The sequence below is a fragment of the Vespa velutina genome, chromosome 4 (genome assembly GCF_912470025.1).
Source record: "Vespa velutina chromosome 4, iVesVel2.1, whole genome shotgun sequence".
Classification (NCBI taxonomy): Eukaryota; Metazoa; Arthropoda; class Insecta; order Hymenoptera; family Vespidae; genus Vespa; species Vespa velutina.
This window is the reverse complement of record NC_062191.1, coordinates 6,958,030-6,971,834: the sequence shown is the minus strand read 5'-3', so window position 1 is coordinate 6,971,834 and position 13,805 is coordinate 6,958,030. Positions and strand designations below refer to the sequence as shown.

At 34.8% G+C, this 13,805-nt stretch overlaps 1 protein-coding gene across 7 annotated transcripts in view; it reads right to left on the bottom strand.

Annotated features, from left to right (window-relative positions):
- LOC124948348 (neurotrimin-like) overlaps positions 1 to 3,887 on the bottom strand; it is a 126,332-nt gene extending 122,445 nt beyond the window's left edge. For 4 of the 7 annotated variants that reach the window (XM_047491826.1, XM_047491828.1, XM_047491829.1 and 1 more), the window contains exon 1: positions 3,653 to 3,887. In XM_047491826.1, the coding sequence (XP_047347782.1) occupies positions 3,653 to 3,788 (136 nt within the window). In that variant the 5' untranslated portion in view covers positions 3,789 to 3,887. The remainder of the gene's footprint in view (positions 1 to 3,652) is intronic. The other 3 variants (XM_047491827.1, XM_047491830.1, XM_047491834.1) reach the window with 1 other exon arrangement.
- Positions 3,888 to 13,805: the final 9,918 nt, after the last annotated feature.

Genomic DNA, 13,805 nt, shown 5'->3' with positions numbered 1-13,805 from the left:
TTTTTTTTAAAATAAAAAAACTACATTCATTTTCAATTATTATAGAATTTTTTACCCAACGGTTATCGCTAAGATAATATTATACGCCATCTAAAGGGTTAATTGTTTTTTAATCACGTTTGACTATTATCACATGAATACAAAGCGATTTCAGTTTACACTATCGATCATTAAATATCTTCGTGTTAAATGAAAATTTAATTAGAAGTATATAAATCTCGATACACGTAGCAGTAATATATATCATTTCGTACAATGTGTTTGAAAGCTGAATATAAGCCTTTAATTATATTATCAAATCGATAACGATGAAATTATTTACTTCGTAGTTAGATATTCGCGCATGATATAAAATTATTAGTAAGTAATATTGTACAATTGCATGTACGAAACTATGTATGCAAAATTAATTCACCTGTCAATCTTATTCAATATTATACCGCGATCACTAGGTAATGAAGAAACCATTCTTTTAATAACTAATATTCGTTTATTCGAATGTTCTATAATAGAGTTAGTCAATTAACTGTAATATCTCGATTCATTAATTGACAGTTAAATGTTTATAAATATGCAAATGATTATAAATCATATAATTTAATTCTCAATAATAGTGAATGTTTAATTATCGATAAATGCTTAATTAAAAATCGATTTTTATTAAACTTTTTGATCTTACAATTTTTATATAATATATATTATAAATCTCTTCTAAACAATTTACAACATCCTACATAGACTAACACAAAGAAAACATAAACATGAATTTCCGTCACGAAGACATTCCCATCCAACTAACAATAACTGTGAGGCATTATGGAAAGATAAAAATTGTCAGGTGCGTTTTCTTGGAGAGTTATTAAATTTAAGTAACTTTGAGTGTAAGGTCGTGAAGAGGATAAAAAGAGATAGAGAAAAAGAAGGGAATGAAAGAGACCGGCAGGAGAAGGAAGAACGCGTAGCAGCAAGTCCTGTCGATTTATCTTCCAACAGAGAAGGGAATGCTCTCCGAAGTAAATGTCGGTTGTAAATCAGACTGCATTTTCTTCGACCACGTGCAACAAAAGCATGTGCGTGATGTATGCAGAGGTTGGCAGTAAACTGAACTCTGGAAAATCGACTGCTTTCCACGACTTAAAGAGATTACCAGATTCGACGAAACGATTGCTCTCTCCTCATTGCTCACATTGACAATTTTGATCAACTAATTAAATTATCACGTTATTTCGAAAAAGCGTACGCAATAGTCGATCTATTGACAAAGTAGATATACGCTTGCACATTATTATGAAAGAACATAATAATCATATCGATAATATTCCATAATTATTCACAGAATATTATAACGTGTATTCACTGTATTTCGATTTTGAGCGTGAATTGCCAAATAAAGAGGGTACGCGATAATTAAATTTTCTACTTTCATGATAATTAAACTTTCGATTTCACTCGTTCACTAGAAATGATATTCAACCAAAGCTGTTAGATCCAGTCTACGAGGTATCATCACCGACAGCCTCCCTCCTATTCGCATTATTTATAATCTCGAGAGATAGAAGGCGTGATCCTAAATTAAATTCGCAAGAGCGGTGGCTGGATTTAGAGTTAATTTAACTTTTACTTACTTGACTTTTATACAGAGGAATAATATATTTATGAAAAGCCATCGAGGGTTCAAGGGTGGGAATCAGCTTCACCTCGGGGATGGATCGTTTAACGGAAGAACTTGTTAAGCATAGACGGAAGATTACGCCGCATTAAAGAAATTACTCTATCAATTTTTTTCTCCCTCGGGCCTTTGAGCTTCGTTTTCTCTTTCTCTCTTTTCTTCCCCTCCCCCCTCCCTCTCTCTTTCTTCCACTACCACTTTCAACTACTGTGTAATTTTAACGACTACCAGAGTAAAGTATAATCTCCAGAAGTTAGAATATATTCTATCGTATATGAACTACATACTTGCAATCTCACGTTCAATCGATTACGTCTATCTAAATCAATAATCACTAATTAGTCGATTAGATTGCAAACCCGCATGAGTTTATTATTTAATGACCGCTGGACTACGATATACATATATGGCTTGCGTTGTACTCTATTCGGATTGTGTCGTTCTACTCGATGTGCAAGCACAACACGATCGATAACATTAACCGCAATTCATCGTCTATCGTTATTCGCTGTCAAGTAGTTTCTCACATTCAAATAAAATTCTTTAAATTAATTCATATCGAAGTTAAATTGAAAATTGTACATGTATAGATATATGAAAATTTCTCTTGTATATACTAACAAAAACATACGTAAAATTCACTTCGGTTTTCACTACGCAGAAAGATATTGTTTCCTCAAATCACTAGCCGAGGACAATCTGTTTCAGAGTTAGATTACATTCCAGCCACGAGATTCACTGATTTCCATTCGCTTATACATACATAGGAACAAGTACTTCGAGTTTGGTTGTACAGACATTGGCGCGTATTCGAATAATCACCACTAGAAGTAGTCTTTTACAGTCTCTTTCTCTCTCTCTCTCTCTCTCTCTCTCTCTCTCTCTCTCTCTCTCTCTCTTTCTCTCGCGCTATAAGCCGTTTTGGTATTACACCTGCGGTGGCACGATAAAGAACACGATCACCGTAATACCAGTAAAAGCTACACACTCGACTCACGTGAACCATGATAATCGAATGCAAAGCGACCATTCCCGTAATCTTGGGAAAGAGATCTCAACGTTTTACGGATAATACATTGCATCACATTGCTTTAGCCTTTTGATCAGGATCGTTTCATGTCATGAATCTTTGATGCGAACGTCCTAACTTCAGGTGCCTTTTACGAATTTTTCGTTCAATCAAAGAACTCGAGATTTTTTTTTATTATGTTTCACAATAATCCTTATTGTTTCAATAATTTCGTTAATCGATGAAATCAAGTAAAAAGGTATTATTGATTTGTCTCTTTACTTATTAACGATAATATAACGATTAATAAATTGCTCATGAAGAACAATATTAAGCACATGGTTAGTTTTTGAAACAAAAAAAATAATCTACATGAAAACTACACTTTATGCTCTTTGACGAATAGGTCTGTTTATGGGCTTATCCTTTGAATGAACACAAGCACTATAATAGCACGATATAATGATACTAAAATATCCATGTAATGAGTCGGCAAATATACGTGCGGAACGGACTACCTCGAAAATAAAGTACGACATTTCCAGTCGGCGAAGTTATCAGACACAGCGTGCGGTACGTGCCGAGTTAGACGCGTATAAAGGTAGCGGTTGGAAAATGAGAAAAGAAAAAGAAGCGACTGGACCGACGGAAGCTTTGTACTGTTGCATGAAAAGAAAAACAACAAAAGGAAAAAAAGAAAAAAGATAAAAGAAAGAAGACGAGAGAGAGAGAGAGAGAGAGAGAGAGAGAGAGAGAGAGAGAAAGAGAGAGAGATTAACAAACGAACAAAATTTTTAGACAGATACCATTCGTATAACGTCACGTATGATAAAAAGAAAATAAAAATAAGACGAAATAAGAATAAAATAAAAACGAATAGTCATTTGATCAAAAAATCAATCATATCCTAAGAATTAAAAATAATTTAAAAAGGGAAATAAATATAAATATATCAAATGATCATTCTCACTCACCGGAATTTAAGGAAGAATTATCAGTTCGTGCGCGTCCAATCGCCACCACTATCAGGAAAGCCATCGTAAGGATTCGAAGACAGCCAAGGGAATCTTTCATTCCCATAACACGTTTCACGCTACGCTCACCATTCATCGCGAACCGCTGTCCTAGCACGTTCTTTACTGTTCATCGGCACCGTAGAAGAAGAGGGTGCGCGACCTTCATCCCGACTGAGCGATCGCGCTCTGCCGAGAGCAACGAATACCGCGTTTGCTCGTCTCTCCTCCGTTCGCGCCTTCGCGTCGATCCCCACCATTCCGACTCCTACTACTACACTACTACTACTACTACTACTACTACTACTACTACACTACTACTACTAACACTTTAGAACCCTTGATACGCGCAGTCGCGACAGAGTCCTTGCCGATTCTTGAGCTCTACTTTCTTCTCTTCTTTTTCTATCTATCTTTATCTCTCTCTCTCTCTCTATCTCTCTCTGTCCCTTGTCCCCTCTTCAATCCTTTCTCGACTACCATCATCACCATACACCCCCTTTTTTCCATCCTTTCTCTACGTTCCTCTTTGTGCTTTGAACCACCTCACTACTCACGTCTGCTTTAATCTCTCGCACTTATCTTTTATCAATAGATGATGATTAATTATCGCACAACCCTGTTCTCAGCTCTTGCTCGTCAGCGAATCCTGGCACCTGTGGAACTTACTCGTAGACAGCCCGTACCCTCTCTTAACCATTTCGTCAGGAACAATCTTTAAAGTTTTGCTTCCATGTTTAAGCAAAGTTAATGCTAAATGACACTGTGACGAATTAATAATAAAATACAAAAATTTCGTTAGAAGTGTCGAAGATCATTATTAAATTCGTGATATTGAATACAAATTTATCAAACAAAGCTCATTAGTTCGTTCGAAAATTTATTGATTTTGCTCAAATCGATTCTCTAATTGTTCATTTATTTACATTATTAGCATCCATTTTTCAGACGAAGCAGAGATCTTATTTAAGCATTTTTTATTTATATGTAATTACGTAAAAGTTTCGTAAAACTCTACGAAAACGACACCTGTCTAAACATTGTATTTGTTCGTTCGTTACTTTTTATCTCTCTTACATTCTTTTTTCCTTTCTTTTTTCCTCTCTTCACATAATAATGTATAATTATATTTTAACTGATGTAAAACGCTTTTGAAAGTATTATCAAAGTAATCATAAACGAACGTTTATAAATTCGATTCATCAATGATCGATACGTATGGCATTAAGAAACTTAAATCATCGTTCCGAGTAAAAGAAGTAATTTTATTTATTGATAGGAAGACTATTCGAACCTAATTTTTCTAGTCATCAAAGTAAGATCATCAATCATTGACTTATCCATGTAATGATTCGTTTGATCCTTCTGTTCTACGACAAATTGGAAACACCTGTGGAGTGCATACTGAGTGACCTTTTAAAATTTACGTGCTTCGACTTCACGGTGAACAAGCAGAAATGGCTTCATTAGTTTCACAAGACTTTTCTTGTATTCAGTAATAAATTAAACACGATCAACCTTGCCTATTTCCAAGTATCGATCGTTGGACAAACAAGTACCTATTTGATAAAATACTGTAGCCTATAAGAATGAATGAATGAATTAGAAAGTATCGAGGTAATAAATTATGATACTGGTCATTGGATATGGAGGAATATGTTGTCAACGATTATTTAATTTCATGTAATGTAATACGAAGTGCAAATTTGTCACTTTCAAGCATAAATGTGACAAAAAAAGAATGTTTCATAAATATTACGCGGAATTATAAATAGAATTGCTTTGAAGAATTTCGAAAAAGTTAATGATCCTACTTAAATTCATAATAGGTATTCAATTTTTAATTGATATCTCCAAAACAGATAAATCCTCTATCTTTTAAGATATGATTTTCTTTAGATTAGCAAAATATGAATAATAGTAATAATAATGTAAATATTTGTCTTACCGAGGTGCACTGAACGATGCTGTGTACGATGATCCGTACGTAAGTAAGAGTTGGACCTAAGATCGATTATCTTGAAAATTTATACGTCAGTCTCGTTTCTATTGTCTTTTCTGTAATTAGGATCAACGCATCTTTCGTAACCTGAGTTGCTATATTAAGTGTAAGTCATGAATTTTCCTGATAGCAATTCTTTTACCAGCAATTATTTTTTAATGACTAAAAGCTCGTTCGAAAGTTAAAAGAATTTTAAAAAAATATTTCCTTTTATATAAAAGTTACTTATAGAAAATTACCTTTCCACGATATTTGAATATAAAAAAATAATATTTTTTCTAACAACTTGATAAAAGTCATTTCGTATTGTTTTTCAGATGAGCTAAATCGAATCACTAAAATTGACCAAGAATTACGATCAGAAGAATTTATAACGTAAATCCTTACAAATGCATCGGGTGATCCTTTATAATTTTGTAAAGAAGAGAGATTATGTAAGTGCGTATGTGTATGTCCCAAAGTTCTCTGGTTTATACCAACTTCAAATGAGACGTCGATTCCGACGCGACGCATACGACCGTAAAGTATTAAATCGCATTCGACTTCGGAACTAGGTTTCGTAGAAAATAGTCGAAGAGAATGGCCGACGTGGTTATCGATCGTAGCCACTATCGGAAATAATTTAACGCTTCTGTCAGATTGTGATTAATAAGGCGCATTGTGAAATATGATCTCCACTCGCGGAATATTGGCTCAAAAGACAACGAACGAAAGTCGTATTCGTTGATGGAGCACAACATACTTCCGATAAAGAATCGCTCTAAATATGATTGATGTGACCGCGTAACGAGCCGAGATTCGAATCTCTTCTTTCTATACATTTTCCCGTTATCGATGTACATGTAACCGTTCGTGCGCGCGAGCGCTTACTGTACCCACGACAGGTATGCAAATTCCACACGGAGAGTTACGATGCTCTCCGATAATTTAGCTAACAAATTCTGCGATGCACTTAATGACTGTGATTAGCTGTGATCATCGAGGGCCGTGACCATCGTTATTGAGGTCAACTCCAACGGATACCCATTGATGCTCGTATCGCGTGATTTCAAACATTACTACGAATAACTTTTTCATCGTTCCGAATAATAACCACTTGCAAAAATCTCAAGCGTATCATAAATAAATCTCTATCGAAGAAAATTTGTGCAAATGAATTCTTTCTCACGATTATTCTGATACATACGGGATGAATGAATAAGTAAAAATAGTTCAATAGATATAATTTAAAGTGGAAAAGTTGGAAAGAAAGTTTTAATAGCAAAAAAATTGCTTTACTCGAACGATTCGGAAACAATTGAAACTTTCATCGTGCAAAGGAAGAAATCGGTTTAAGCTCTCATAATCACTATGCTTTATAAGTAAACATAAACGTAAAAAAAAATGACGTACCAAGGCGTGGATTACAATATCGTGGCATATGGATAAAACGACGGAAAGTGGATAGGTTGTTCTCGCAGTTTCTTAGGTTGAAAGGCGTGTCTGTGAGACGGTAAGGCGCCAGAAGACACACTGCAATTGTAGCTTCCAACTTCTGAGGACAATGTTGCTCCGACCCGTTCTCTCGTTCCTCTTTCTCTTGTCTCCTGCTACCTTCTCTCTGCTTCTTCTTCTGCTTCTTCTTCCTCCTTCTCACGCCTCCTTTATATCTTTCTCCTTCTTCTTTGGAATAACGAAAGATACCTCTACCGGTTGCAGTCCAGCCTGCAATCCTGTCGTTCCTCTCTTTCACGACTACGATGCTACTAAAATCCGTAAGATAATCGCTATTTTCCTATCTCTCTTTCTCCTCCCTCTTCCTTCTTCCTTTCTCTCTCTCTTATTGTGATATCGACGATCCTCGCGCACCTGTGGATTATGGATGAATTAAGCAAGAGTTCGTTACGAGATTACTTTCGTTCTGAGTTTTTGCCATTTGCCTAAAGATAACGTTAGTATATATCTATGTAAAATAAAAGGGAAACTGCTTTAACCAAAACTATAAATTATACAGAATAATTTCTCGAATATGTTTTTGCATTTAGTTTAAATATTTGTTAAATCAATGATTAATGTCGATTCGGAATCTATAGATACGTAAGATTTAATGTTTCATTATATTGTATCCTAAATAAAAGACTTCCATATATTTGAGAACTAAAGATAAAACTACAATATATAATAAAATGATACAAATACGAAATAAATTTAACGAGGTGCGATTTTTGTCTTATATTTACGTGTTTCCATCAATTTTGGCCAGGCAGCTTTCCCAGTATCAGACATAACAGAGCTTTCGTCCGGCCTGTGTTGGTCAATACAGGCTATCTACCGAGTAGCTGGATAAAACAGAACCCGAAGCATTAGGAGGGTACGAGAACTCATTTCAAGAAAAGACGTATCTATCTACCACCTTCGAATTCACCCGAATAAACCGCTATATTCTCTGACAGAAAGTTGAGAAACTCAATAGAAGGAATAGTCCGTTTGTTTCTGTGTCTGGCTACGACATGCGTGAGAAGAGAACCGGATAACGCGTTGAGTACGCCTGAAAATTCTATCAACGTCAATTGCTTTTATATCATACCACACTTGAACTCTTAAATTAGTTTAGATGAACAAAGACACCAATGGATGTACTGTTATTTGACCGTACTCTAAAAAATCTTATTACTCTAAAGATGTTCTATGTTTCTTTCAGAATAAGACTTTATAAAATAGAAAATTTAGGACGATGTAAATGAGAAACTCGAAACAACTTCAGTATTCTTAACATACTATGCGTATATACTTCTTGTGAAGAGGCAATCTCAGAGGTACTTTTGGGGCTTCACCAAACGTGAAGAGCCACAAGGAAAATAAAATAGGGAAAGTATGGTAAAGTTAAAAATGTTAAAGATACATTTCGTAGAAACTTGCCTATCTTGTTTTCGAATAGAACAAGAGAATAAAATAATAAATAATAAATTAAAAATATTAAAAGCATAATTTCGCTAGATAGATAATGTGCTCGAGTGATTACAGATCATAAATCCATCGATATTTTGCAAAATTCAGTTTTGGTATTATATTGTAATAATTCCTGTAGTATAGGACATATACGAATAGAAATAATTTTATTTTTTCAATCTAATAATTTTATCCAAATATTACGTGAATTTTCAAATGAATATACTTATAAAAATTTCTTTTATCCTTTATAACCTATCTATATAATCAACGATATTTAATAAATTTCTCTAACTCAAGATACATAACATGATAAATAATTATTTGCTCGACAGAAACCGGATAGAGACAGCGGTAAATCTCACTTGAGATCGCAAGAACGAATTCCATATCACGTATACCTAAAAGTATCTTAAAAGTAGGACGTTCCTCCATTAGAGGCTATAAATGCCCACGAAGATGATATCAATGTGTCCAGAGTGTCCGAGTTTCCGTAGAAGTCGTCCTCTGGGATAGGACGGAAGTGCCTCGTGATTGAACGGAAGAGTCGGCGTTTCAGAGAGAAGAGAGTATAGTATCGAAGACGACATAGTACCTACATACATATATGCAGGCTAGCATCTCCCTATCAGTAAACAAGTGCATCCGTACGAGATGCGTAGAAAGGGTCTGCTTCGATCTACTTCGATGACACGAAGAGCACTTTCTCTCTATAGAGAATGCCACATTCGCTTGACGATACCTAGACTAGCCACGATGTAGAGAACCATATCACGAGCCGATACTTGCCTCCTCTTTACCTTCACCATAATCAACTCTGTATCTCCTCCTCGACCTCTTCTCTTCGATTCCTCTACGACCACAAAGTTACATCTACGAAATTGCGTTTGTCAACAGTGGCTAATTGCCACTGGGAATGTTGTTCAACTACGAAGTAACGTATAATTAGAGAGTATGGTACCTTCGGGAATTGAATTATAAATTATTTAGCACATATAAACATATCTCTCTATGGACACTCTAATATCCCAATCTACGTCACCGATTTAAATTCTGTGTTCTTCCTATTTCGATTTCGACTCCGGAGCACGCGCGCTGATCTCCTGGCTATGCCTTCCAACCTTCCAGCGCACACGTGCACGCAATTATTATTCGCCGCGCTAAACGCGACGGCAATGTTTAACGTATTCGCAACGGTGCTATATGCTAAACATGTATGATTACGTATGGCTATGTATATATATGCTAATACTTCGGCTTAAGTATCACGGTGCTCGGGAAACGTCGTAGAGAATTATGTATGTCGATGATCTTGGTGTTCGTAATAATTCCCTTGCCATTAACATTCTCTCGCTAACTTAGCTAACTTAATATTATCATCATGTAGCTATGAGATTAAATTTTCTGGAATGTTTACAACTCCATTGTCGATAAATAATGCTACTTTCTAAAACGTATCATAAACATAAATTAACGTATAGCTTATGATATATTTATTGAAAATGATCTTTAAATATCCAAAAAAAGATTGTTTACTTCAAATTAAATAATTCTAACACTTTGATGTCCAATTCTTCGATATCAAACAATCTCAATTTCCCCGTCTATTCGATTCATTAACTCAATGTATGATTATTATCCTTCTTAAAAATTTCTCAATATTATTATTCACGTGCTTGATTTTATCCAATTTCATCAATAAATTAGGTTTTATTGGAATACTTGTCACAAGTAAACAATCAAAAATATTTATAGCTCGGACTTTAATATTTTATTTATTTTATAATAGACATTACACTTACTTTTTTTTTTAATAACAGCATGGTACCTTCTTACATCATTTCATAGACGACAAGGAGTGCACTCGTGAGGCCGGAAACGCACTTTCCTTTCTCCCGACTCTCTTCTCATTTCACGCTTTCATCCTCTCTTTCTCTCTCTCTCTCACACACACACACATACATCCGTGTGTGCAGGTTTCACGACCCTTTCTATTCTTCTATCTGTATTCTTCTCTCTCTCTCACTCTCTCTCTCTCTCTCTCTCTCTCTCTCTCTCTTTCTCTCCTCTTCCTCTTTCCCTCTCTGACTTTCGTAGTATATACGCGATCTAGTGGTTAAGTTGAGTGGGTGACATAACGAGGTTAGCAAGGAATGCAAGGACAGGCTTTCAACGGAGTACTATCTATAGCGATAACTACGTCCTCTCATTCCCTCTTCACACAGCTATCACCATCTTCCTCGTCCTCGTACTCATCCTCATCGTCGTCGGCGTCGTCGTCGTCGTCGTCGTCGAACGTCGAAACGTCGAGGGTGGTACAGCAGCATCCTTTTCGACCGTGTTTCACCACGGCTTCAACCGTTTTAGTTTCAGCAGCCTCCTGCAGCTTCTTCCAACCCTTCTCTTTGTATATATCTCTCTCTCTTTCTCTTTCTCTCTCTCTCTCTCCTCTTCTCTATCTATCTATCTATCTATTTATCTATCTCTATCTTTCTCTTACTCTCTAATAGTACTATTATATAGTCTAATAGTCCGCTTTCCTTTGTAATTTAATGACCTGACCTAGGACACTATCACTTATGTGAGTATTCACGTCATCGTATACATCTTTCCTTTTCTTTCTCTCTCTCTCTCTCTCTCTCTCTCTCTCTCTCTCTCTCTCTTTTACTATCCCTCTTATGACCTAACATATACATGAATGCGTATGTTCGCTTCCATTCGGACTTTATCTTTTATTTTCTCAAGCATCTCTATCAATGAATCAAAAAAAAATATAAACCGATTACATATATATGCACACATGTATTTCTCAATCATACATAATAGCGTATAATCTCATTTAGAGAAGATCTATTATATACAAGGACGACCAAGTTGAGATTGTATATTTTTATATTTCTTATAAAATTCATCAAATTTTGTAACAATCGGTCATTAATGCCGATTATGCATTATCCAAATAATCAATACGATGTCCATCTTCTATTTTAAAAATAAAATAGAATAAAATTTTATTTAACTTTGCTGACGATCTAATCCGTATCGCACGCTATTACCAACTGCTCTTCATATCTTACTCTTATTGTTAATACCCTCGTATACTCATTCGCTTATTTATTTACATGTTCTTGCCATAGGATTTGCGACAGCTTTCAAGATTAAAAATAAATAAACGAGTATATTTCTTTATCGCGATAGTATCTTAATTTCCGAAAATCCTACACTCGTAGGATATCAGTCTTCTAATATTTTCTAGAATCATCATAATTATTGTATGAGTTATTGTTGTTTTCGATTCATGTTTTCATTATACTCTACATAAATGAATGCATACGCTCGCTGTGGGTATTTGTTGATTTTACATAACATAATAATCGTTACGCAGAACTCAACTAATTCAATACAGTATATCGATACAAAATTCATCTAAAATTGTTATCATTACTGAAATACAATTAATTAATCATAGTAATAAATATACATATGTAAACTCTTCTACGTTATTTAAGTTTCTTCTCATTTGTACCATTTTGTATTACGTCACAATGTGAGTCCAGTTCAACGATATGGAGTGATAATAACATGGATTATCGAGAATAGCTGAAAACTTATTCGTCGATCGTTACCGATTATAAAATTTTTCTACTTGACTTCCTTTCTCTCTCTCTCTCTCTCTCTCTCTCTCTCTCTCTCTCTTTCTTTGTCTCTCTCTATCTATATACATATATATATATATATATATATATATATATATATATCTCATGGTCTTTTTGTACGTGACGTCACTTATAAAAAGCTGGAGGAGGACGATCATGAGAACGCATACTTTAAAATCGTCGATGAAACGACACTCTTGAAGCTCGAAGAGAAACGTACTGCTCTTTTCCACCCTCGTTTCGTTTCAAGAATAAGGTTGAATGACTACAGACGGTGCTTCGCGAACAAGAAGTCATTTAAACGCTTATGACTACTTCACTGTGATACGAAAGTCAAATGCAGTCCTATACCGTTTTTCACCCTCTAGATTCCTATCCACCCATCCTTGCCACAACAGTCAGTTCTGTTGGTAGTTGTGACACAGTTGACACGGCTTTTCCACTTGTATACCATCTCGACCCCTCTTTTCTACATAATGCTTAAACGAATAACGGCGACTCTTCTCGTTTTCCTACTACTTTCCGCTCTCAATCGTTATACAGGTTGTTGGAATAAGGATTTAGGACTTGGAAGGCATACAATACTTATAGGACTAAATGAAAAATGCTTAATTAGTATGTACTAAGCATTGAACTTGACAGAATAATATAAGAGATTTTCAATCTTGATAATTATAGTGACTTACTTTTTTTGCTTCTGAAAATTTTAATTTTTTCAAGTTCAATTTTTCAATATATTTGGGTTAAGCATGATTTATCTATTGTCAACTTAATAAGTAATATATATATATATATATTTTTTTTTTTTAAATGCTGAATCATTTTTCTCAATTTATATGTAGTCTTACATATATATACCATTTGAATATACCTTTCAATATCTCTACGAGTATTATTCATTTATGGAGCATTACACTTATATGTTCTTACTGATATTTTTATCGTCGTATTTGTGCATTAAAATCATTCGTAGAAATTTCTATATAATTAGAAGAATAATATATTGATTGACGTTTACGTATAAACACAAATGAAGGATAAAACTTATATACATAACAAATTATTTAATTTAGTTCTTACTCATATTTTTTCTTTTTATCGCAAATTCTAATTTAATTGTTTATCAAAGAAAAATTTCAAAATATTAATTTATGATTAGACCATTTCGAGCATTTTCGTGAACAATGATTAGTCACGAAATTTTTTTTCCAATGAGGCAATTACCATTTTTTACGTATAATCTATATTATATGCATGCAACGGCGTCGGTACCGTGAAAATGTTTACAGAATTGCTGATCGCAAACACATAAAATAACATGACGCGTCCATGCATCCTCAACCGTTGCAGGATAACCGCTGGTCTGCAGGATAACCTCGTGCCGGTTCGGCTATAGTTTTGTTTATTTCATTTTGTTTGCTGAACGGTCCGGTGCCACCAATTTCGAGACCCAATATCACCGTTAATATTGATCCGCGTAGAGGAGTAAAACAGAAATGGCGATACTCAGCACGGGTACAATTATATC